General features: G+C 30.2%; 2 protein-coding genes and 1 pseudogene across 3 annotated transcripts; 1 reads left to right on the top strand and 2 right to left on the bottom strand.

Annotated features, from left to right (window-relative positions):
- Positions 1 to 27,924, bottom strand: LOC114129120 (uncharacterized; annotated as a pseudogene).
- Positions 6,914 to 8,332, top strand: LOC126549492 (uncharacterized). Its single transcript, XM_050198847.1, has 4 exons — positions 6,914 to 6,996; positions 7,062 to 7,089; positions 7,168 to 7,445; positions 7,534 to 8,332. The coding sequence occupies exons 1-4, from the start codon at positions 6,929 to 6,931 to the stop codon at positions 8,057 to 8,059; spliced, it is 900 nt and encodes a 299-aa protein (XP_050054804.1). The 5' UTR covers positions 6,914 to 6,928; the 3' UTR covers positions 8,060 to 8,332.
- LOC114127217 (nucleolar complex protein 4 homolog B) lies at positions 13,191 to 17,410 on the bottom strand. Of its 2 annotated transcripts, none has more exons than XM_050198846.1 (9): positions 17,243 to 17,410; positions 16,996 to 17,142; positions 16,678 to 16,922; positions 16,404 to 16,598; positions 16,270 to 16,330; positions 15,299 to 15,409; positions 14,623 to 14,780; positions 14,355 to 14,548; positions 13,191 to 13,372 (listed from the first exon to the last, which is right to left on the bottom strand). In XM_050198846.1, the coding sequence occupies exons 2-9, from the start codon at positions 17,100 to 17,102 to the stop codon at positions 13,193 to 13,195; spliced, it is 1,251 nt and encodes a 416-aa protein (XP_050054803.1). In that variant the 5' UTR covers positions 17,103 to 17,142; positions 17,243 to 17,410; the 3' UTR covers positions 13,191 to 13,192. The 2 variants fall into 2 exon arrangements, with proteins under 2 accessions (XP_050054803.1, XP_050054802.1); XM_050198845.1 differs by having other exon boundaries at positions 16,989 to 17,142; positions 17,243 to 17,409.
- Positions 27,925 to 27,928: the final 4 nt, after the last annotated feature.

The following is a 27,928-nucleotide window of genomic DNA, read 5'->3' on the forward strand; positions in this document are numbered from 1 at the left end:
TTTTATTTTATAATATATATATATATTTACATAATAATTATAAACAATAAATTAAAACTATACACAAATGTCGCACAATTTTACGAGTGTACGATTTACTCGATCAAACGTCGTGACGATTTCCACGCGACACTCGAAAACGGTATAGGTACGAAAATTTTATAGCGGAATTTTCACACGACGTGTGATCCGTCGGAACATTGCCACATAACATTTCAACAATAAAAGTTAAATAAATAAGATACATTTTTGAATGTTGATCATTGATCACGGTCGATCGATAGGTAAAATACACACGTGCTGATCGTGCGATAACAATATTTTATACAGCGTTATTTCGTTCTACACAATATAATCGTTTGCGTTTTGTTCGTCATTACGGTTACGGTCGCCGACGTCGTCGTTGACACGGCCGAATGCGTTTTGGTTTTCGCGTCTTACTGACTGTCGCGAATTGACGGTGGAGGAGGTTGCGGCGATCCGCGCCGACTGCATTAAAACGATCACGCAAACGCCTGCGGCCAACATGAGTAGACCAGCGTAAACGTACACGTCTTCGCTGTTGCCCAAAGCCGACCGGGCTTCGTTCTCTGGCCGTTGAATATACGCTGTAAAACGCGATGGACCTCGGCGATATTAGATAATAATAATAATAATAATAATAATAATAATAATAATATTATATAAAGAGAGAGGGATATAATATTATAATATAAAAATGGATAGGCCACCGGAATTTATCTAGTGTTAATGGACATTTTGAAATTTTAAAGAATCTCTCATCAATTCAATATAAAATATAATTTAAGATAAAATTTGTGTTTTAGCGATTGAGTTATATATAATATAAAAGCGGTCCTTTATCTGAATTTCGGACTCTCATACTTTGTCCGTGCTATTATATTACCAATGGCTAGAACTACCATTGAGTATTAGTTATTAACGCACATGTTGTAGGTATACATAATATCAAAGATTGCAGTGTACACAAATCGAGGGCACGAATCTTTTGGAATCCAGAGGAGGACCTAGGGGCCGCCTCCCAAGCTCGTATTTTAAAAAAAATCGTTTATTGTTAAAAACAAAATTACGAAAATAATATATATTGCACCATTGATTGTTAAAGACACGTACAAGTGTGTATAGTTCGGGATGTGTACTTATTATCTACAATACTATGGAGTATAAACAAATTATAATAAAATCAAATATAGGTACTATGGTATATGATATGAATATGAATAAATTGTATGGCTTTAGCCTCTCTCTATCTATTTAAGTCTCTGGAGCCACCTCTGACACGAATTATTATCTATTTTTTTCATTTCTATACGATAGGACTACTAAGTTTAAAAAAAAAATAATAAAAAATATATCTGAAAACTTATGTACCTACACGATATATAATATAATATATTATATATATTATCATAGTTTTTATAAAAAACTCGTGTATACCTGCGATTAAAATTCCGGTAAACGACGAAACAGCCCGAACCAATGAAAGTTGTCCACATACGTTATTTAATTTTCTCACTGGAAAAACAGAATACAGCACTACGTTTTGAATTGACTTGTAGTACCCTGAAATGTATAAAAATATAGAATTGCAGAATTCGTTCGTCATAATATTAAAATACCTGTACATCGGATCATATATTGTACATAATAATTATATGGACAACGAAGTTTAATATCACAATATACATTTGTATAGCTATGGAATATGGACACATAGTAAAGTTTTGTCTTATAGAATATATACATTCATTATTGTATATTATACTAATAATATAAACTTGCGTTAATGACGCCTGCAGAATGATACGTATCTGCATTTATGCATATGTCACGAGTACGATTAGTGCGTTTTAAGTTAAATATTATAATGCTGTATAAGATAACCGGGAATCGATAAAAATACGAATAAACGTGAATATTTTTTAAGAAATTCTATACGTATAAAATGTAGGTTCTTTTGCGGTTTATCGTTGTTTAGAGTCGACCAGAAAATAATATATTCAATATAGACAACGTATAGACAGGTATCCGTTTTTATCGGTTTGTTATATGCCCACCACTATAGACTATAGAGACGCTTGTTGTACAGAATATAATAACGCCTGTATATGTAGGCGTCTTATCTTAGATATTTTTGCTTATGAGCGACAAGACTAGAGTATCGGTCTTGTCGACAAGTCAGTCTTGAACCCGACTCATTCGAGTTAAGTAGTGTGCTTATAGAATAAATTATATTATTTAATAACTAATAAAGTGTAATATTCTTATTTAAATCCAAAAACGTCTATTCTTTTAATAATAACTATTCCGCAACATTTAATTAACACCTGCTACACAGAGAACGGTTTCAACAAATTGTCGTCTTCGGATACAACCAGAGACACAATATAAATATAACAGAACATCACAGGCTCACGCGGTGGCGTTCATAACAGGTTATTAAAATTATTATAAATTAACTTTTAAAGTTTACCAAAGAAAAATCCAAATAGTCCGAAATACGGTAACATTTTTGCAAAATCACTGGTGGCCATAGCACACATGAGTAACGACAGTCCATTAGCCATTAATGTTAAGCCAACATGATACAAAGGTACAGCTTTCCGTGACTTTTCATGTAACCAATAACCAAGTCCCCGACCGGCGAATAGACCACAGCAACCAGCGATAAGGGTGATTACTGCTTCTGCCGACTGCTTCTGACCAACTGGACCTATAATAATATTATGATGATGTTACCAATCATCACTATTCTTATTAGGATACCATAAAATAACTAGGAAATACAGTAAAAACCCGAATAACCTTGTAAATAGTAATACATATTATACAATGTTATTAATAGGTTTAATGTCTCTGTAATTTTTTTTTAAAATTAATTTGCCACAATAGTAATCAAAATAAATATTTTAACACACCTTTGATAGACATAAACGGAGCAAAACAAGCCGTGTGAATTAGCGTTTCACTTATAACTGTTAAGATGAATTCGTTGTTTAGCCAGATTGGCATATGTAACATAGATTGGAAAACTCGTTCATGGCTATCGGTAATCTCAAACAACGACGTGTGTTATGTGTTTCTTCCTTCACATCGGCCACAGAGCAAATGCGAGTCATCGACATCAAATATCCGCTATACTTTATTCTGTTTGTCCTAATATTCTATAGAAATATGAATTTAAATATATGTGAGGATAAAATATGTGCTATATAGAAATCGTACAGTATTACGTTATTGGTAAATGTGTGTAATAGCGATTAAAAAAAAAAAAACATTTTCATTTTAAAAGCCTTGCTTATTAACAGACGAGCAACGCATATTATGTAGAATTTCAGAAAGATATAAATCATTCACGATGAGGTAGGTAATGCCTATATGTATATACTATATAGGCATATCAAGTATTATTATATCGAAATATTATAATAACCTTTAAATTGGGCTCTAAAAAGGCGACATTGCCGTCGAACAGTACATCGTCCCTATACATTGGCCGACTGCCAATCAAGCCGTTTTTAAATAAGTTGGTCAAATTTCGGACGTCTAATATCTGATGTCGGTCTTCTTCGTACAACCTATTCAAGCTATTGACAACAGACTTCGATGGTTGCGTACTGGAAATCATTTGAACTTCCGACTGAAATCGCCCTACCCAAAATCTGCAAACCACAAGTTTTTTACAAGTGTTTTTACGTGTATTATAATTTATTACACATATTAATAATTAGTATAAAATAAACTATAGACATTTTATAAACAATGTTTTATAATATACCTACGTTTATGCATTATATTATTATAAACGATATTGGATAGAATGTATTGTATTAATACTAATATAAGTTTATAAAAAAAAGGTTAAAAAATGTCTCACTGTTGATCTCCAATTTCGGTATTAATGGTTGGAGGTTGATACTTCTTTGCAAAGTTCTCAACGTTCCAAACCATTGTCACGGTGTTCGATCGCGGAGGACTTACCGGGTTGTTAATGACTTTATCGTCGATCGCTTCTACTTTAAGCGGCACTGGTGTGGCAATAAACAACCAGAACACCAGTGTGAAGCACATCAACACTACATTGAAAGGTGCATATTATAGTATTATTCTCGTATTACTCGTGAAACATATTACATACCCTACTTAACTAAGTACTATAATGTTTATAAAATATAGAATATGTAAGTGTTATTCTATTATAAATATGACTATATTACTAAATAATATTGTGATAATTTAATAGGTATATTACATATTTGTACTGACCTAAGTGAATAAGTAATGCTATTTTCCAATCTGCATATAGTAGACAGTATTCCGTCACAGGCGGTATTAACATCATCCCAGTGATACTTCCTAGATGGAGAGATAAATGTGCCGTGTGCCGATTTACTAAGAACATCGTGGAAAGCAAAACGTGGAACGAAGTTTTAATCATACCCATTCCAATACCTATATGTATACAAAATATATATGTTATAATGTAATATGTACCTAGTATAATATTTGCCAGTACCCATAATCTATATTATCTATACTACATTATATAATGTATTATATATTATACCTAAGATTTTATATGCTTTATTTTGTGTTTTGATTTTTGGTATATAAGACAAGAATAAAAATTATTTTTTTTGAAAATTATTATTTTCAAATAATAAAACTAGAACAGAATTATAACTATATAATATTGTGTTTTATGAACATATAACGTACAATGTACTACATATATTATATAAAAAATAATTTAATACAATGTGTGACCTGTGTGTCGTGTGTAGATATAAAATTAACAATTAACAATTGTATAATAGATACATCTCCTACCTATATTGTGTTTTCTACACTTACCTCCAATGATGGCCAAAAATAAATATTCGTGAACTAGAGCGTTTTCAATAAAGTATAACAATGCGATCCACGTGATAGATAATAGACTCCCAATAAATAGACAGTACCTAAAACCGTAGCGGTTTATGTACGCATACGAAAATGGTTCTGTGAACAAAATATCGTGTATATGGTTTATATATAATATGTCTGTATGTAATACAGAAAAGTAATAATTAAGTTCTATATAGTATATATATTATTATTTAATATAAAAGCCTTCTAGCAGGTTAGAATTCATAATTTGTTTATTTTTTTATTATTAGTTTTTATTTATTTACAATCTCAATAAAATAATAAAATAAGTTCCTAATTTGATAAAAAGAAATAAAATTGACATAATAATTTATATAGTAAAGATTGTTCGTTAATAATTTTTTATCAAGTTTAATATAGTTGTATTTTCATTAAAATGTCTAGTGGACAATGTTTTGTTATCTCAGACTTTTTAAAATAATTTTTTAAAAGCCATATTTCTTATAGATTAATGTGACCCATTTTACCAGCCCCTATTACTAGACGCAGTTAATACAAATGTCAATTATTTTATGTATAAAAAATAAAAAACAATATTCGGTGAATTATTCAGCATATCATGTTGATAAGGAAGATGAAGTTTTTCAAAAAAATATTTTTTAATTTTTCATTATTTTAATGTACATAAATATTTAATTTCAATTCGGAGTTTAATAACATAATATAAATATTAAATTAAAAAAATTGTATACAGTAGAGCTCACTAATCCGGACATTTGGATAATACTTCGGATAATATGGACAATTTATATTTTGTACTTTAGTGCAAAATGCACAAAATGTATATATTCGAGAATACCCATGATAGAGATATTATCGTTTTGATTAATAACAATAATAATGTTTGATGTAAAATTGTAAATCAATAAATTTTTAATAATACATAAGGTGTTCTTTGAAAAATATTTGTTAATAAGTTAAAAATTCTGTTTGATTCGAATTTTTGATAATCCAGATAGAGTCCGTTCCCATTTAGTCCGGATTAGCGAGACTCTACTGCACCTAATAAATATTATTTACTGACTAGAATAGTGAAATCAAGTGTCAATACATACAATAACCAGAGCCCAACTTAGACATTTTGGGGACCGGGTCTAATTTTTGATGAGGCCCTAAATTATACCATAAGTTTATAAATAATTGCCTATTTAATGATGATTAATACAAATAAAACAATGAAATTAAAAATATAAATATAAGTAAAGAAGTGTAGATACATTTTTAATTCAAACAAATGTTTACTGATATATTGATATAAACTTGATATCATGTACATTGTACACAAAGTCAAAGTGCCAAGTGGTACCTAATGCATTTTTCAACATAATCAATGTAAATAATAAAAAAATCTACATGATTTCAAATTTAAGACAACGGTTTTTTCTAGATTTTATTTCACTAAACTTTTGAATTAGATCTGAAAAATCAAGTGTGTCCCTTCAGCAGATAGACGAATGAGTGAGTTTAATTTTTCTTAGAGAATATCATTAAATTTTACAGTGCCACTTTAATAATTAAACATGAACAGAGGCCCGGGTCCCAAATAATATTGGGGCCTGGAGTTGCAGCCCCTCTAGCCCCCTCATAAGTTGGGCTCTGACAATAACTGACTCATGTCATTCATTTGTGTCAGTATGTTTAAATTTGTATATAATATGTCATGTGTGTTGATAGAATTTAAAGCATCTATTTCTATAAAATGTGTGTAGCTAAAGCTATTGGGATAAGATAATAAGTACATAAAATACAAAATTGGTTTTACACTGATAAATTGGAGCAGAATAGTATAATAATATAATATGTAATGATATTTTATATCAGCAATACTAAAAATATTTATGACTTGGTTTAAAGTCACACCTGTTTAATTTATTTCTAACAATATGTTAATGATAATAATTAATTACTATTTTGAAGTGTTTAAAATACTTATTTAAATTACATTTTAACTTGGTTTTTTTAGATCACTAAGATAACAATGAAGGAACGTTCTCGAAAACAAAAGTTTTTGAAAAATTTTGGTCTTTTAGCCGTTAAGAATCCTAAGTATGTATTTTTTTCTTTAAGCTCAATTTAGTGTTTCAAAATAATCATAAATACACGTTTTTTAGGCCTGTAGACGAGGAAAGTGATTTCAATGTAAGTATGATAATTTATTGTTAAATGTTAATGTTATATTAAGCTATGAGTTTAAAACTGTTTTTTTTTTTACTTCAGATATGCGAAAGACTATGTTTTTATTACTTTGATGATGATGCACAAGTGGTATGTCGAGGCTGCTATAAAAGTTTTAAAACATGGTTACATTATCGAATGCATTTTAATACATTAACATGCCATACAACTGAAGCAAATTACAAGCTAAACACTTTTAATGATGTTTATAAGAAATACAAACTAAAGAAAGCTAAGACTAAGAAAAAAATTAATGATCGTTTAAGTGCTGCACAACTTATGGATTTGGAAACTTTGAACACTCGCAAAACAAGAAAAAGGTATAATTGCTATAATCTACTAATTTTAATAATTTTAATTTAGTGTAAGATAAAATAATAATTGAAATATTATCATTATATTATTTAGATGTTACAAAAACACTAGGACAGTTGTGACGGTTTCAAAATCTTCATCAGACTCTGGTTTATTCAGTTCAGAAAAATTAATTGTTAAGGCAATAAAGAAAGAAACTGTTGAGAATGTTCTTAGTAGTGACGAAAGTGTAGGAGAGTTGAAAACAAAATCTAAACCAAAACCAAAACCAATTGGTTACAATACTGTTCAAGTACAAGACATTCCAAGTAATACAAAAACTGTAATTCCAAATTCACCTCAAGACAATCAGGCAACATTAACCATAAAAACAGAATGGAAAACTAGTGATTCATCACACATTTCTTCAGACGATCAATCATCGAGCTCTGCTCATTCTTTACCAAAATATAGTCCCCAAAATAATGAGGCTTTAAAATACCAGTATGTTTGTGTTATTTGTGATGCACAATTTTCGAGTAAATGTTCACTTACTATGCACCAAGTACAGCATATCAAATCAGACCGCAGTAGTTATAACGTTTTTATGGCTGCATTAACTCAATCTACTAAAGTTTAGCCCATCAAATGTCATTTGAATTATGACCTAAAGGTAACTATCCCTATAATGAAGTATCAAGTCCTATTTTTTTGTTTTGTTTATGTTACAATGGTTTAAATAAATTGTTTATTTGATGCTTATGGTAATAAGCAGATATTTTAAGAAAATAACAGTTTTATGTATGCGTCATTAAAGTTTTTATCATAGAAGCATTACCATTAAATTTCACAGCATAATGTGACCAATAACGTCTTTCAAATGTATTCTATTTACTTTTATTTGATTCCTATATTGTATTTTTTATTTTATATTATAATAATTGTAACCTTATCCCCACAATTGAATTGAGTTCTTGAACACTGAATGATATTGTTTGGTGTTAAGCTTAAAGAAAAATGTAATAATTACTATTACTAGTAACATTATTGAGAATTTTCATGAATCATATCAAATATTATTGAATGCAAGTGTATTTTTATTTATTTATTTATTTTTAATTGTTTTTCCAACAATACCTGAAGTTGCTTTTTTATGTTAAGTTGGTGATACTTTAATATAGGGCACTAAATTTTAAGGTTTGCTTTTTTTTTTTGTAAAAAAAAATGCTATTATTAACATTTAAGATAATGTTTTGTATTTTCAGTGTACCTCATATAAAATAAATGGAAATATTAATTTTTCTTTTGTCTTTGAGTGTTGTTTAAGTTTATGTTTAATATTTATAATGGTATATTATAGTAATGGACTTACATTTTATTTCTGAACTAACAACTATATTTCATTGAATGTTGAATCAACAGTGACTGAATTCTAAACTGTATTTTCAACCAAACGAATTATTATAGAGTCTATGTTAGTGTTATTTATCATATCTAAATTTAAGTAAATAAATTCTCTTAAAATCTTAAAACCTATCATTTAGTAGATTGTGATCTGCATTTACTATTATTCATAAGCAGAACTAGTTTCATAAGTGTATCCATCTAAACATTCTAAAACATTGTTCCTTAATTTTCTGCTCATTATATTGAACACCAAAGGTATCAAATCTTATGTTATAAAACGTAAATACAAAGTAAAGTACAAAAATATAATTACACAACACTGTAGCAGTCGTTCGCAATCGGTAAAATCTATAGGCCTACACGGCTATATACAGATATAATATAGAATAAATTATGGGCCTATATAGCTAATTAGTTAATAGGACTATGGTTCAGTGGTTCCCACGTATTTCACAGGCAATTTGGTACCATTGAGGTCGCCTGACCGTTGTCGCTGCCAACTCGACGGATTATGTTGGGCGGTTTTTGGTTTTTATAATACTGCTTATTTCTGAAGACCATGGAAGTCAAATGGGAAACAATTAATAAATAATTAAAATAGGTACATATTTATTATTTTCACATGTTATAAACTCGTTATCGACTATCTTTCAGGTACCTACTTTGTATTTGTAGGCAGGACAGGTGAGAACTTTGGTGGGCCTCGGGGCTGATCAGTTCCGGACCCTTTCACTTATATGTGCTTATTTATGCTCTGACAACGTCCCCCCCCCCGAGGGCTGGGGCTTTAGCCCCCTCTGCCCCACCCTCTCACCGGCCCTGCCTGTAGATTATAATAATAATATATTGATGGATATTATTTTTTAGTTGAACGATAACTATGTAGGTTTTACTCGACTATTGGTACCTATCTGCAAACAATATTAGTGTTATAATCAACGTCTCTGGACTCAGTTACTCTAACACCTGAAAACCTTAAACCACCCAACTTTGAACAGCTAACAGTTAAATGAAAAATAATAATTTCAACGCTAAAATCCATAAAAATAGCTTTATTATTTTATGATATTTTAAATATACTATATTATACTCGATAGGTATATAGTATGGCATTTGAAAATCAAAAGTTGATAGTGGTTTTACTATTAAATATAAAAGTGCAAAAAAATAAAAATGTATAGTTTTAGAAAAGCATAAGACGAAATTTAAAAAAAAAATTGAAGAAAGAACATTTTGAAATAACGAGTGTTTAATGATAAAATATGACTGCCTACACGGTTTGAAAGCGTGGATTACTCTTAAAGTTAGCAAACATTTTGAACTGCAAAATTACCCTCAGACTCATTTTATGAGAAATCATTATTTTATGTATGAGTGTTCAATTTTGTCAAAATTTAAAAAAATATTTGTGGAATCATCGTCCATTTTTTTATTTCAGCACGAGAAACTATTACTTGTATTAAATTATCAAATCTATAAGCCGTTTGGTAATTGGTATAAATATTAGTTAAGACATTTTTCATGATTTTGGCGTTAAATTATCAAGCTTTTTACTTCCAGGCATTAATAAAAACTATTTGTGAAATTAAGCTCAACTTTTTAAGTTACAAGGATTACATTTTTTAAATTTATGACCAATTGTTTTAAAAATTTTTTAGTTCGATATTGAAAAAAAAATTCATAAAACTATAAATAGCTCAAAAAGAGTTACCTAACATTTTCTGAAAATTATACTATCTAATATCTATACTAGAAGTTCCCAACCTTTTTTGACTCACAGCACCCTTAGTCATTTTCTAAAAATCTGGAAGCACCCTATAGACTACTTCGGTTTTATCTAGCAGTGTGTAACTGTAAAATATAAACAAAAGTAGAAAGACGTAGGTATAATATAGTACCTATATACACATATTTTATAAAACAAATTAATATATTGAATATTAACTATATATTTTTATTTTTAATTATTATTGTATAGTATTATTTGATTAACACAATTAATTAAAAATGTGTTTCAAATAATTTAGCGGAACCTTAAATAAAATTCAAGGTACCTTGGTTGGGAATCTCTGATTTATAGAAATGTATAATATAAATATTTTGTGAAAATGTCATATGTTCTATTCTATAGTTATAGTAAATTATTATTCTTTAGTTATTTGTTTTTGAACTAAAACATAAAAAATTGATTTTTACGGAAACTATAGTTGTGATTATAAAAATTCCAGTTTTATTTTTTTTGTTTTCCCCAATTATTTTAAAAATTATTGGAAATTTTAAATTTTGACGTTCACGCTTCAAAAACACTAGCTAGATTCCCTTTATTACTACAAATTGTATTGTAAGTTATATTAGTTTAAAATCATACCTTTTAGATTCTGAACAGAGTGATGAAGGTATTGATTTTACAACATGATGTGTCTTTTATTTGTGTTTGTGACTTGTGTACAGCTTAAGTTATCATAATAATGCTTCAATTTCAAACTTCAGTGATGGTTTCTGATGGAAAAGTGAATAGCTATCCTTTGTATTTTCAATACTTGTTATTATTTAAAAAGTATAAGTCGTAGGTAGAATACTTGAAAATTTCACCAATTATTTAGATTGGCATTTTCTTTGCATAATCTTATTTTTATTTTCCCGCTAATTTTCACACTGAATATTTATAAAGTATATGCTCCTATTGATTTATTATAGGTATATAATTATTAATTATAATTATTGTTTTAAATTATACACCTAATAATTTACTTAATTTGTTTCTACTATTTTATGCGTGAACACAATGGCAAGGACCTCTTACTGCTATGGTACCTATAACTCATATATTATTTTGTGAACATGAAAATACAGCAACAATTAAACTAAATTTCAAATCAATAAAAAAAAAATTTGAAATTATTATTGTATTAAAATGTATAATGTATGTAGAAACAAATGAATCGTTTTTCTGTCACAAAACGTTTTTTTTTTAATTTCTGTATCTATCATATAAATCATATTTAACGTCATGCTTTCCGCAGATGTTAGGTATGTGTTTAATTTTATTTATTGCCAGTTGAATTATTTTTTAAATATATACTGTACCTATTATATATTGTGCTAATTGTTATTGTTTTCGTCATTGGTTTTACGGATAACATAAACACTATTCTTGTCTATTATACACAGTAAAATATTAAATTTTAATCTTGTGCGTATCGCATTTAGTTAGATAATTTGATCAACTGACGCTATTCGTCTTTGCTAACACACAAATGTAATTAACTTAAAGTTAAATTAAATTCAGTTAAACTAAAAAGGGGTTAACCAGTCTATAATAATTATTGTTATGTATAAACTACTAATTTATATAGGTATATATATTATAAATAAATATATTGTGCTTACTGCCTACACAGAAGTGAGTTGATTTTCGTTTTGTTTATATTAACATATATTTAATGGAAAAAATATATGATTATATACAATTATTGTTTATAAATTATAACATGATATATATATAGGTAAACACGCGAGGGCGACAAAACTTAGGTTTGCCTAGGTGTGTTAAAACGTTTAAGTCTGAGTCTGTTCTGCTTGTGCGACTGTCGTGCAGCATCGTTGCATCACCGTAATTTGTAGTGTACACACGTCCATCGAATGGTGCAATGACGCCAGAACGATAGGTAAATACGATAGTGTACGGCAATTGTGTCGATACACTATACAAGGTTGAACGTAGATTCTGATACAATACTATAGTCTATAATGAAAATTTATAGAATAGTACTTAAATTTAACTAAATCCTAATGAGTTCAGACACATTTGTGAATTAGAACTTAACAATTAACTTGCATACACTGATCATGTAGAAGCATACAACCGGTAGCTGGTAGTTACTAGTTTTTGTATTTTTAGTTCGTAAAAACTATTTGTCAAAGAAATTAGACGTTATTAGGTACCTACATCCTATTACAGCAGATTCGAGGCTCTTAAGAAGACACTTTTTGACATCTTTCAAAGATTTAAGAAGTTATCTAGACAAATTTTATAATTATTTTCGAATTTTTAATGAAAAATAAATTTAACTTGCATTGTTAAATTATTTATAAAAAATAGTAGGTAATTAAAGTAATTTTATATTAGGATTTTTTCACTGTCCACATACAAGTCAGTATGACCCTAAGTAATTATTTTATTTATAAAATACTTACCACTTGGTCTTGTAATATAACCAGGATTCTGTAAGTTGATACATTTTCTGTGAAATCTATTTAAAATCAATAATACTAGAATATGTTTGCCTCAAATCTTTAATGAAATTTATTGTTTTGGTAAATAGTCATCCTAAATTTGTGGTGAAGAAAATTAATTTGTACAGTTTTATGAAAAATTAAAACATATTATATTGAATAATATACATGCATCAAAATAATTTAATCGTCTAAACTCTAAAGTCCATAAATTATCCATATGATTGGATAATGGTACAGAAAATGAAACTGGTTTTTCATATGTTAAGCTCACTTTTTGAAAATCTGTTTTGTATTCTTCGTCAATAATCTATTGCAAAACCAAATAAGTAAATAAATATTATATATTTGTTAAAATACATTAATGTAAATATTACTACATTAGACTGTTGTATGTAATTCAATTTATAAATTATAAGTTAATAATACCTTGTATCACATTAAGATTTCATAAATTTTAGTTGCTTAATTGTATACATTAAATAACTTTAGTTAGGTTAATATCCCATGGTAAATAATTATTTTTTAAGACTTTTTATACAAAATAATAACTTTTTTTAATTTAAAAATCAATAAGATGGTTATTTTGTTTTGGATTTCACATGGCATAACTGATATCTAAACCAATGCCTAGCGATTTCAAAAAAATGAACAGGTGCTCATTTAAATGTGGTCAGAGCTGCACATTAGCTGCATGTTAGACCTGTGCGACTGCAAAGGGTGGCAAATTATTTTGGAATTTTAGGGGCGGCATTGTTAATAAATAAAAATAAATTAATTATATAAGGGTGGCATATTATAGGTAATTGGCACAAGGCAGCGAAAAACTTATGAAATGTCCTATGCACTGAATGTGGTACTTCCTACCATTATTTTAGCCTTCAAGTAATGCAAAAAATATTTATTTCAAAAACAACTTTTTAATCTACTACCATTTAAAGTTTATATTAATAAGGCTTTTGATTTTTTTTTTAGAATTTGCCATATAAAAACTTTTGGGTTTTAAAATGCATTCACTGGTACATACTATGTACTAAGTATAGATACATGTATCCATGAAATGGGAGCTTAGCATCTTTTTAGAAATGTGATAGCTGTCACTGCCATGCCAATACATAATAATATATTTAATGAAAATGTAGTTAAGATCTAGTAAATAAATGGACAGTATATTTAACACTTTTATATGTATAATGTACCAAGTATACTTTTTTATGGAATAAAATTGATTTTTTAGAAAATCTATGTAATATTTGACATAATATACTTTAAAATTGGTTGTTTTAACTTACACTTTCATAAGAGTTGTCTAATAATTCGCTCATATCCCATTCAACTTGTGGTAATTTTTTAAATAAGAAGTTTACAGATTTTCCCACTTTTGGTAGAATGTGTTGTTTTAAAGAGACAAGCTCCCGTAATGAGCTGTTTAATGCATTTGATTGTAGTGGATCTTTTTCTTCAAAAATATAAGGATCTGATCCAACTAAAACATGAAATTGTATTAATATTATTATTAAATTAAAAATATATATTACATTTTTTAATGAGCAAAATTACCAACAGAATCACTTTGGATCAATACTTTTAATGGTGGGTGTCTAATTAGTAAATTTCCTATAAATGCTGCCATAATTTGTATGTCAGTTGGTGGTGCAATCAATGAAAGTCTTGCCATTCGTTTGACAAATGCAGCGACTAGCAACTCCGGTAAATGACTATAATAAATACATGAAAATAAAACTGAATAATACACATATATTTAAAATAAATAATAAGTTATTTTAAAACTTTATAAAAAATGCTCTGACTGAATCTTTAGCATAAATAATTTTTTTTTTTTTAATTGTAACTTATAAATTGAATGTAAAAACAAAAAATATAAAAAATTATTAAATACTAGGATTTATACTATGTAAGATTATTTATGTTAAAATCAGTGGTTAATTCTTAAAGATGACACTACTTATATACGTTTTGTCATTATCTTACAAACATACATCAACTAGATTTGGGTTAAGGTAAACCAATTTTATGTTGATAACTTTAATATGAGAGTGAATTGGTTTATCAAACCTAAAGATAAAACATTATAATATTTGTGTTTGTACATTGTACATACATTTTCTTTGATATTTTGTTTTTTAAATTGCAATGTTTTATATACTAATGTTACTATTCAACCATATATAAAAAAAATAGTTTGATTAAAATGTTTAGGTATATTATTACTTACGTTGAACGAAGAAATATATCAGCCAAATAAAACAATCTTGTTTTATATCGATAATTAAACATGTCCGTGGTAAAAAAATTGTAAAGCTTTCCATAAATATTTGGACATTCTCTATTTAGAAACAACAATAAAAACATTAATTAAAATAAGTATTATTAATGGATTAACTTTATGTACCTAATATTATTTCAAAATTTAAATTACTTTTATTTTAGCATTCTTTTATAGAAAATAATTTTTTAGTAAATTTTAATTAGGAAATAAATCAGTTATTAGGAATCTCATATTCAATGTTCAAACATTTTACCCATTTATACATTTTTAACATTATTTAAAATAAAATAAATTTTTTCAAATTTCAAATGTCTATAAATAGCTCTAAATTTAATTTATTTTTAAACTACTCCATACATAAAAAATAATGATATAAACACTTGGTGAAAATGTCAAGTTTTTGAATTATAACAAAATTAAGAAATTAATTTGTCCAAAACTAGTTTAGTTTTAGTGTGAAACTTCCTGTTTTTTTATTTGTTTTAAAAAAGTTATTTTTTACAAATTTTAATTTTGACTTCTCTAAAGAACAAACTACATCCAATTTTCTATTCAAAGCCACTCTTAAATTTGAATATTAAGCCTAGTTAATGTGAATGTGTACATACATAAGATATAAACACACACACATTATTGAAAAATCTATACATTTATTCATCATTCCACTAAGAATTTAAAACAAATTCTGTAAAATAATAAATAGGAAGTACTTATTTTATTAGATGCTTGGATAAAATTCATAAAAACTAAAAATGGCTCATATACTTATTTAAAATTAGACTGTAGGTATATTATGAGCAATAGTAAATATTTTTAAAAATTAACAAAATTATAGTTTGTAAAATGAACTTTAAATTAAATGTAAATGATTAGAAAATGTTTTGATTTTAAAATAAATAATTTTTAGTATTACTTACAAATTATAATCCTTGACCAAAATAAAAATGCCTTGAAGGCCTAATATTGCAATAGGACCAGCTATAAATGTAACAAATAACATGTTATGTCATTAAAATAATAAAGTATAAACAACATAAAAATATAAACATACGAGTGTCTAATGAGTCCATGAGAAAGTCTGCAGTTACAAGCGGATTATTTAAGTGCATTAACATTTTTTCAATCAACAATGTTAACATCTCTCGTCTAATTTTGATATTTGATGACATGAAAGGTTTCATACCATCCCAAATTTCCGTAACCCATGTTTTTAATTGTTCAGAATTATACTTAAATTGAGGACGTTCTTTCAAACAAATTCACAAATTTATTAGGTATTATTAATTTATTTTCCAGTCATCAATATTAATATGAGGTATACTTACTGTTATTTTTAAATAATAATTTATCGTCTTCTTTTTTTTCAGCAGGAATTTTAATAAATCCTAAAAGATTTGTAAACATATATACATTTGTTTTTTCTGTGTTTAAATGTTGTACAATAGATGAAAAACATTCCCACGAGTAATAACAAAAGTCTAAATTTTCAACATAATTTGTTAAAATTTCTTGAAATTGTGACCATTGTATATTAGTAGTTGTAAGCATAGATGTGTAAAATGTAAATAGTCTAAAAAAAAATATTTATAAATGATATATTAATTAATAGATTATAGATTTTACTAAATGTTCTCACTCTTAACTGATCAACAGGAAAATAATATTTCTTTTTCACAATTTCTCCAGTTGGACATTTATTTTCCCGTAAAAATTTTTCGAATAATTTTTTGAATTCTGTAACTGACGCCATGCTTAAAAATGTTTTGGTCGATTTTTGTTAGTTAATTACTCTGCAACACAATTTAAGATATTTTACTTAAAAAAATTCATTTTGAATAGTGGTTATAAATAATTGAAGTAATAATAATATGCTTATTGCTTGTTGCTTACTATAATATGGTAATTATTACTTGTTGGGGATCGATACTCTCAATTTTTTAAATATTACTATTTATTATTTATTATTATGAATATTTTTTTTATCAATTTACAAATGTACATTTCTACAAAATGATATAACCAATAAAAATTTAAAATCTCACGTGTGCTTACGAGCGGATCACTGCAGCTAGTTCCAAGTTACGTACGCGCATGCGCAGCGCACCAATTCCTACTATCAACCACTGAGATAGATAAGTGATAAGTGCTATCAACATATCTTATCAATAACTGATAGCCCTTCGAATTTTTACAACTGTTAAAATTGTCAAATGCACAATCCGATATTATTTCAATAATTATTTACAATATTAATTTTTATTATTACATTTTTACAATAATATGTCTCAATATTATTTATTAATTATTATCATTAATTAGTAAATAAGGTAGTCGTCAATAGTTAATCTGGTCATACTAATATAAAATATTATTGTAACATTATTTATAATTTATTATACTTGTATAATAGATCTTCAAATTAAAAAAACCACTGAAAAAATGTATAATGAATCAAAAATAAGTTTGAGAGTTGCTATTGATAAAGCTTTACCTCATAATAATATATTAACTAAGGTGTTATAATTAAATGTTTTTAATGAATAATAATCATTGTTATATTGTCAATAAGTTAATGCTTAGTTTATTATAGTATCGTATTAGTATATTACTAATAAATACGGTGAAAGCTTATAGGGATTAACTGGGCTGGTGGAAACAGAATATATTGCTGAATGCTGAGAATCAACTCAGCCAGGGTCCCTGTAATAAATGTTTGTCCGGGCTCTTTATAAAACTTCTAAAAATACAATTTACCATCTATATAACAATTTTTGGAATAATATTTGTTTTTTAATTATACCAATACAAATATAATATTTACTGTTAAGACAGGACAACATCAGCTGTCGGGTCAGCTAGTAAATTATAAAAAAAACCAAGATTCATAGGCATTTCAACATTAATAATGTCTTTTATATTTATCATATAGGTATCATTATTTATTGTTATTATAGTACTGTATAATAATGTGAAAATTACAAAATAAATAAATGTTAAAATGATTGAAAATCTTAATAGATTTATAAAAGCCATGTACATGAATATATTTGAAACTGAACATATAAGAATATAGTTATCATTTTTTAATTTTATATTCCTAAACGATAATTATTTTAAAAAAATATTCATTAATAAAATCATAATGAATTATTTTCAGAACGCATAAACTTATATTTATCATGTGTTTTTTGTATGTGTTAAGAAGTTTGTTATTGTCAATTTTGTTTATTTAACTCGATAAGACTTTATTAGACTGATGAAAAGGAATTGGTAGATTTGATTTACGAGTGGAATAGTGAGATAGGTAATATATTTTATTACACATTGAAAATCATTAGTATAATTAGTATTACACTTACGACGACGTATAATACTCTGAAAGAGTGTATTAACAACTAAAAATTATGGAACAATTTTGTAATGATATGCTCGATTCTACATATCATGATTTTTGTAAAGCCGTTATTTTCATTCAATAAAATATATAACGGTCAAGTTGTCGCACGCATGTAATAAAATCTAAAATAACCCCAATAAATCAAGTCACTGGTGATTGGAACGATTCCTATTATCTAGTCACGTACAGGACACTGTACGGGATTATAACGGTACAGCGCAACACATGCAACTTCTTTCATGTGCCGCCGGAGACAAGGGATGGTCCGGTCAGGGTCGCTCTCACCAGGGAAAAAGACAATTTTCTTTGGGGACACCGACACCTTTGATCGGACCGCCGATGGCTCTGGCGGGCCTGACCGAAATCGTCTCCTCTCACCAGTGCATGAGCACCACCCAGACAGACAAGTGCAGGAGCACAGCAGACTTACTCGCAACCACTCAAAGGACATTGCCTACGACAACTTTACTGTTTCTTTTTCCTATAACGAAATTTGTCAAAGTGTTTAGTTATTTATTTCTTGAGTGCTAAAAAATTTAATAAATTCTATCCTTGTTACGTCGACTGCAACCAGAGACAGCTGCGGACAAGGTAAGGTGCATGCGCATCCACATTTAAACAATAATAATATTATAGAGTTTACTTGATCGTTCTCGAAGCTCGACCTCGAGAACCCTCCGACCATCAGGAGGAAGGTGATTCCGCAAATTTAGAGTGATAAAACATAGGCTAAAATAATCGATAAATTTCTAATAACTTATAAATATATTTGAGGCAATCATCCAAGGCTTGTGTCCCTTGTGATTGCCGATACAATTTATTTAAACTACTTCGCTTAAATCGAAACATTACTTTTAAAAATAAAAATATTAATCACATGTTAATTTTTTTACCTTAACCATATTTCTTATTTTTAGTTTCTTTATTTTTGCGTTATTACAATTTATTAAAACTAAAATAAAGGCCATCGTGGATGAAGATGCGTTTAGAAAAAATTGTAACTTAGTGTCGTTCAAAGTGTATAATGATATTATTGAAAAAAAGGAGTGGAAATATAATGCAATAATTGGGGACATCGTCACATTAGACGATAGCTATTACTCAGTTTAAAAAGTCAAGATAAAATGATACGTGACAGTTCTGAATGCGATGTACTATTTCATAATGAATTATACTTTTATGAATATATCATCCCATTCTTATTAGTGTCGTGGTCTTTTGGTAAATAATGTAAATACTTTATCATTACCAGGGTTTTTTTATGGCCGTAATAAAGGAGGTGAGTTAGCGGAAGAGGATCTTATTGTTTTCGAAAATGTTAATACCTTAGGCTACCGCTTTAGCGAAGAACAGCTGTTCATAGATAAGGATCATTTAATCATTGCACTTCAGGCTATTGCAAAGTAAGTTGACTTGATTTTAGAATAAAATAAATATTAGGTGTAAATGAAATAAAATAGATTATGAATTTTAAAAATTAATTCTATAATTTACTATGATAATATTTAAATTATAAAAAAACATATATATATAGGTATAATTTTTTAACTACTATACACAATCTCACTAAATGGCATGTGACAAAAATTAGGTACTTATAACTATAAAAGTTAAAATAAAATTATTAGGTATCTACCCTATGAAAAACAAGCAGATTCAAATCCAATTAATAACAATTTTTTTCTTAAGAAATAAGAAATAAACCCATCAATTAAGGTATTTGATATTATTACATTACCCATCTATTTCATATTTCTAGGAGGTCATTTTTATCACACAATTATTAAAAATATTATAATATACTTGTTTTTGAAAACGTCAAAATGATTAAGAAGACTATTGCGTGTACTCTCTGCTCTCTTATCGCACAGCGTCTAAAGATGCATGACAAAATCTATTTTATCATATAAAGATGCATATCAATTTTATACTTGAATGTGGTTGTAGTTTTAAGTAATCACTATGCACCATATAGAACTTTTTTGTGTTTGCTGATAATAAATCGTTTTAAATTAACCTTTTTATTTACGATAAGAACGGGAGGCAATTCGTATATTTTGGGAGGCAACTACCTACTATGCGCCGGGCTACACACGATCTGTTTTATTTTTCATTTTACGTATTTCATATACATATCATATATTTTGCTGAAATCTGATCGACCATTTAGTTACAGAAGTAGTATGAAATCATTAATTTTTTGATTTTTTTAGTTAATGCTTCGACTAATCGTTTAATGTCTGAATATTACTCTGAATTATTTCTATACAAGCTTACAAGCTTGTGTGGTCCATGTGCGCATTCTTCAGTTCCGTTTTACTTCTATGAACTTAATTTCAGATAACTAGATAAGTTATTTCTATGGATAGCTCATAGCTATCTGTGTATGGTGTACTTTAAGGTTTTTATAAAAATACCAACAAATGCAGGGTGAAAATGATGCCATAACATTAAAGTCGTGAATAAATTCAATGCTAGAAAAAATTCAATACGGTACTGGTTTAAACTGGTTAGTATTTCAAATAAAATATTTTTTACTATATACAATATACATGGAACATAATATACATATAAATATAATTAAAACAATTTAATCGATTATACAATACATGTCATGGATCGTATATAAACTAAACATAAAAATATATATATTTTTTTTTACAAAGTCAAAGGTACTAAACATATAGAATGGGGTGATTATTAAGATAATGTGGGTTAATAGAAATTATATATATGCATACATTTCAACTATATACTAAATTATGTTAAATACTTATGAATTAATTAATAATAGATTATATTTTGAAGCAATTATTTATTATAAACTTATATTATGTCACATAGTTAATTAATGGGTTGTAAAGGCCCGGACTAACCTCTGGACGCCCCGTCGAGCTATAGGCTGATCTGTATGTTGGACGCCCCTGGGAAGCTGCTCGAGAGACTCCTTCTCCAGAGGCTAGAAGACCACCTGGATGCTCACGGGGACGGAGAAGAGCCCCGAACCAGTTCGGTTTCAGGAGGGGAGTTAGCACGGAGTCAGCAATCGGCACGGTTCTCAGCATCGCCGCCCAGGCGGCTACCACTCCGAGAAGGAAGAGCCTCTGCGTTCGGTGACGCTGGATGTTAGGAACGCCTTTAACTCTCTGGGGTGGCCGGTCATTGACGCAGCTCTGAGGGGCGTTGAAACCCCGGAGTACTTGGTAGAGATGCTCCGGTCCTGGTTGGCTGACAGATCACTACTGATTGGCGAGGAAATGGCAGAGAGACCGATGACCTGCGGAGTGCCGCAGGGTTCCGTCCTTGGTCCCGCCTTGTGGAATGTCGCTTATGACTCCCTCCTGAAGACGGAAACGCTGCCTGGGGTCTAGCTCGTCGGTTTTGCGGATGACCTCGCGGTTGTGGGTACGGCCGTGACCGGACAGCATCTCGAAGATGCAATCAATCCCACACTGACGGCCATAGACGACTGGATGCGGAACAGGGGTCTAGAGCTGGCTCACCAGAAGAGCGAGGAGGTGGTACTTTCCCGGAGGCGGGCGTTTGTTCCACCACGTTTGACGGTCGGCGGCCTCCTGATCCCATTGCGAAATGAGATCAGGTACCTTGGTGTAACTCTGGAAAAACGTCTGACCTTTGCTGCACACGCGAGTACCGTCGCTGCGAAGGCGGCCCGATCGGCAGCTGCGCTATTCAGGCTCATGCCTAACATTGGTGGATCGGCTCAGTGAAAGAGGAGGTTGCTCGCGTCTGTTGTGGAAAGCCAGTTGTTGTACGCCACTCCCGTCTGGATCCCTTCCGTTACAGAAGTCGCCAGAACTAGGGCAATTTTGATCCGTCCGCAGAGGACCGCCGCCTACGAGGCCGCTCTGGTTTTGGCTTGCATGCCGCTCGTTGATCTGCTTGGAATGGAGAGACAGTACATCGGTTTCCGACTGCTCGCCGCAACGGAGCCTGGCGAGCAACGGCCTTCCAAGGCGGTCGTGAAACGTGAGGCAAGGAAAACCACGATCGTCGCCTGGTAGGCAAGATGGCAGCCACCCCGAAGGCGGCCTGGACACGCCGTGTCATCCCTGATCTGGCAAGATGGCTAGGAAGGACTGTCCCGTGGGTGCTTCTGACGTTCCACATGACACAGGCACTCACGGGCCACGGCTGCTTCGAATGGTACCTCCATCGCATGAACAGGGCCGCCAGTTCTCGTTGCTGGCAGTGTTCGGACGAATCGGATACCGTCGAACACACTCTGTTCGAGTGCCCCCATTGGAACGGCTTTCGTGAAGCCCTGAGCGCCAGAATTGACCGCCGACCGAGAACTGCCGACGTTCCAGACATCATTTGCGGACCAGCGTTCGAGCTCCTGCCGGCGGACGCTCACGGGAAAGATGCGATCCTGAGTGAAGCCGAAGAGCGATTCAGGCTGTTCTATGGCATGGTGGAAAACATCCTCTCAGCCAAGGAAGAGGAAGAACGAGTGCGACAGGCCGCGAACCGACGGAATTCACCGTAGAAAATCGTTATGGAAAAATTTTTTTTTTCTTTTTGCGTGTAAAATATAGTACAATTTTACTTGTAATAGCAGCGAGTGGGAGACTGGCCCGCCGCTGTTAATTTTCGTATGTTTTTGTTTTGACAATAAACGATGGTAGCTGGAGGAGAAGTACCATAGTTCCTCCTCCAGTCCTCGATACCACAATAAAAAAAAGTTAATTAATGGGTAAATTTCTAAAAATTTTATATATTCGAATGGATAGCGTGGGTGGGTGAAGGAGCATTTATTACATAAATAACCCCACCGCTTATTTGAATATACAAGTGCATTGGCTAACGTGACAGATTGGAAAACCAGAGTGTTCTAACATAACATCACCACAGAGACCTATGTCGTCCTCATCATTCCTAGCAGGCTACGATTTCTATTAACTTCTATTAACATGAAGATAAAAATTTGTTTAAAGCTTTAAATTGTAAATAAAATATACATGTATATATATATTCAAATAATAACGTTATTTATCAAGTCTTATTCATTACCCTTACCTTATAAGTCCTTCGAAAATTTTGATTGAAACTACTTAGCAAAAAATACAGAATAATATACACTCATTAAGTAAATATTTTGATGATATTATTGCTTAATCAACCTTATTTAACTGGCTAATAACAAATATTAGGAACATGGCAACCTTATTTAAGTGAATTCAATTATTTAGCTATTTAATAAAATATTATAATTATAATATAAATAATATTATAATATTATTTATTTAGCCATTAAAATAAAAATGGACATAAACAAATCTTGTTACATTACAGTAAGTTGTATAGAAATTTTCGAGTGAAAACAATAATAATTAATAACTATTCTTATGTTATAGATTGAAGAAGATATCGAAATAAAGAATAAAAAAACAATGTACACAGAAATAAGAAATTTAATGTTACTTTCAATTGTAGTATTATCATTAATAACAATAATACTATATATCGAATTTGAAGATCGTAAATATCAACGGATTCCGGTAAGTCACAACTGAAAATGTATTTCGTACGTCTGTAAGACAAACTTCCAAGCCCGTAGCAGTTGCACATACATTTAAGGGTGTTTTAATTATTGTCGTATATGGACTTTTCAATCCATATAAATCTACCTTTGATTAAGTAACAAAAAGACCTTGAATTAAACGGTTTTAGTTTTGTTATCAACGGTAGATAGAAATGCGAAATATAGTACCTTTGTCCTCAACGATCATAAATTAATCGATTTCAGATCCGAATCATACGTACAAGGTGACACCAAATATAAGCAACGACGTAATAACTTAAAACCCTTTATTTAAACTACTTAAACATACACACATAGCAAAAACTGTTTTCTTTTCTCCTTCTGTATTTATAGTAAAATAAATTGCCTCCCCGGTTGAACCTCTCCGTTTTAAATTAGTAAAATACGAGAAAATCTAATATTCAATGTTTTTTTTTTTTTTTATAGGGATGGAAAGACGAAGGCCGTAACTCAAGTAATATTGAGTCCAACGGAGGAAGTCTGAATCATCTTTTAACAATCATACAAAAATCTATCTCGACAGACCCCGGTACCTCAGAAATAAAAAATAGCTATAATATAATAATTAATAATAATTATTACAACGGTACATAGTTGAATGCGTAAAAAATAATTTATATTTTATAAAGTGCGTAAAAAATATTATAACACTATGTAGAGAAAGTATCCATTGATATCACTCTATAAATATATTACCTATTATATAAATAATAATTATATTAATGAATTATCTAAAGTCTGAGTTTGAAAATTGATTTTTTTTTTGTATGAATAGTGTAGTTGAGTATGAATAATAATTAAATTAAAATATCTCTGGATCATTTTATTTTCAGTCAACGGGTTGTACTAGGTAGGTTCGAGAGGATAAACTTGATATGAGAGTATTTAAATTATTATTTAGTTTTTTATAGAATCGTTTGTAGAATTTAGACGTTACAACAAAATAGTTATTATGTTAAAGTCATTAAGGAAGATTATATTATTAACACACCAATTCACAGTTCATTTATTTTGTCCGAAAAAAACACTCAGAATTACGTTATTTTTTCGCTACAGCGGGTAAATATCAATAAAAAAAAAAGACGATTCACACATAATACATTAAATACAATATACTATATACATCATGCGTACCTATGTCTTTTCTTATGGGATTAAGGAACACCGTGGCTTTTGAATTAAACCGACAATTGCATGTAGTTTTTATCTATGTCTTAGACTAATATTATGTCTAAGTTAAAACATGTACGCAATAATGTATAGTAATATAAGTAGTATACCATAATAAAAGACACAAGTTGGTGATTACTTTAAGCTATGTAACATCTCGATTGAAGCTCATGCATAGTATCAACATTTTTAGATAATTCATAGATTATAAAGAACACAGAAGAAAAATCATTTCATATGACTATCCTTGACAATAAATTTTTATGCTGAACTAAAACTACTAATCCACGTAGAATATATAGGATAAAATAATCATGGTATCTTCATTGAATTGGTATATCAGTATTAAATAAATATTTATACAAGAATATATATTTATTATACAGCTTTGCGGTCATACGAATTTTACACAATCGCAACAGACGTTGATTATAATTTCAAAAATGTGTACCCTGCACTACCTTTACTAAGGTCAATGTTTGTAATCAACGACCTTAAAGTATAATATGCCAGTTGTAAACTGAGCGTTTGTATTGTTAAAATAATTATATTTATTTACCGGTCAAGTAACGAAATAGGTAGATCACGGCCAAATGTTCGAGGGTGAACGTTCCGGGCGGCAAGTACTCGGCCATGCCAACGCGGCTGTCCAGTAAAAAGAATGACGAACAGATGCCGTCGACGATAAATAACGACAAAAAAACCAAGCACGCATGTTAGCTTAGGCCAAAAACCGCCATCGGACGGACACAGCACGACGTACAGACACGCGTTTTCATTTTTCGCTAGTGGTGTTGGACCGCCTTCCAGGGGCGGGATGTTCACGACTACGGGCTTACCCCTGAAATCCGCGGGATCGGAACGTATATCAATTCTACAAGATATTTGGTCGCGATTCGGTAAAGTTGTTGATTCGGCCTCTGTAGATACATGCTCTGCGATCGGCTTGCCCTCGTAAGTAGTAGGGCTCTGCAAATACCTTTGAAGTGCATACGGCATGTTTTCGTGATTCGGTAACAACGGAAAGATGGCATCCGGAGACTCTGGAAGCTCCGAAATCGATTTATACGTACAAGTATCAGGGTAACGATACATGTTAAACCCACAAAATGTGTTGTCGTGATTCGGCGACGGTGGCGGTTCAGCTGCCGAAGACACCGAAAGCTCCGAGATCGACTTATCCGTAATAGTATCAGGGTAACGATACATGTTATACCCACGAGATTTTGTATTGTCGTGCTCCAGTGATGGTGGTGGTCCAGCTTCCGGAGATTCTGAAAGCTTCGAGATCGGCTTGTTTGTAGAAGTATCAGGGCAACGATACACGTCATACCCACAAGATTTTGTGTTTTCGTGCTCCGGTGATGGTGGCGTTTCAGCTGCCGGAGACGCTGTCAATTCCGATATCGGCTCGTCGTCGGCGGATATAGCGGTGCTTGATTCAATAGGAATAGAATCATTTGGTAAAGCCATGGTGAATGACAATATTTTTACGATAGAGGTATATAAATACCGTAGACAATATTATATACTAATAATATCGATATAGAAGAAGAATAATAAATTCGTTCGCGACTATATTTTGGTAATAAATGCCTTTAAGAAATAAGAGTACAACATATATCTGTCGAGGCTAGAAAATTGTTTGGAGACAAACGTGAAAAATAAATAACGGTTTCTAATGGTTTCTACGACAACGCCGTACAACAGATTTCACGTTGTTTATTTTTATTTAAAATCTGTATTGGCCAGAAAAGAATAAATAATGACGTTGACATAGAATATAGATAATAAAAAATCCGTATTACAGCTCCTTGTTCGATGATATTTGCGTTTCCAGCAATTATTTTGTTAAAATAATAATATGCAAAATACAATAAAAAAAAAAAAACTAACGCGATAGTCTACGAGTTATAGTTCCAGTGCTCCTTTTTTTTTATTCCTGCGATGTTGATATTATATTATTATTACCTACTTGGGATTTGAAACTTTAATACGTTTTCATACATTTTGCAACCTATGTATATGTATGTATAATACAATAAAAGTACGAGTACCGTTAAAACCTATAGTTATAATTATAATTATTATACAGGTAGGTAAGTATAGTAGTTTTTAATGATACTTTATACAACTAATGTCGTACTTTATTATCGTTTTTAGTAATTAAAAAAAAGTAGATTATGTTTAACCAGGTTGTTTTATATATTCTTGTAAGTTCGTTGAAATATTTATAAATTTGGTAACCATATCTGTTCGTAAACACATTAAAAAGCACCCGTAGAAATTTTCACCGGGGGGGGGGGGCAAGGTGTATATTATACATATATAGATAAAATTCTAGATTAGGTTAGGTAAAATACTGTAATAGGTATACAAACACTGACAAGAAAATCGGGTGGTATGGCCCTTCTCGCACCCCCTCCCCCGCGGGCACTCATGA

This window comes from Aphis gossypii, chromosome 1 (genome assembly GCF_020184175.1).
Source record: "Aphis gossypii isolate Hap1 chromosome 1, ASM2018417v2, whole genome shotgun sequence".
NCBI classification, from domain to species: Eukaryota; Metazoa; Arthropoda; class Insecta; order Hemiptera; family Aphididae; genus Aphis; species Aphis gossypii.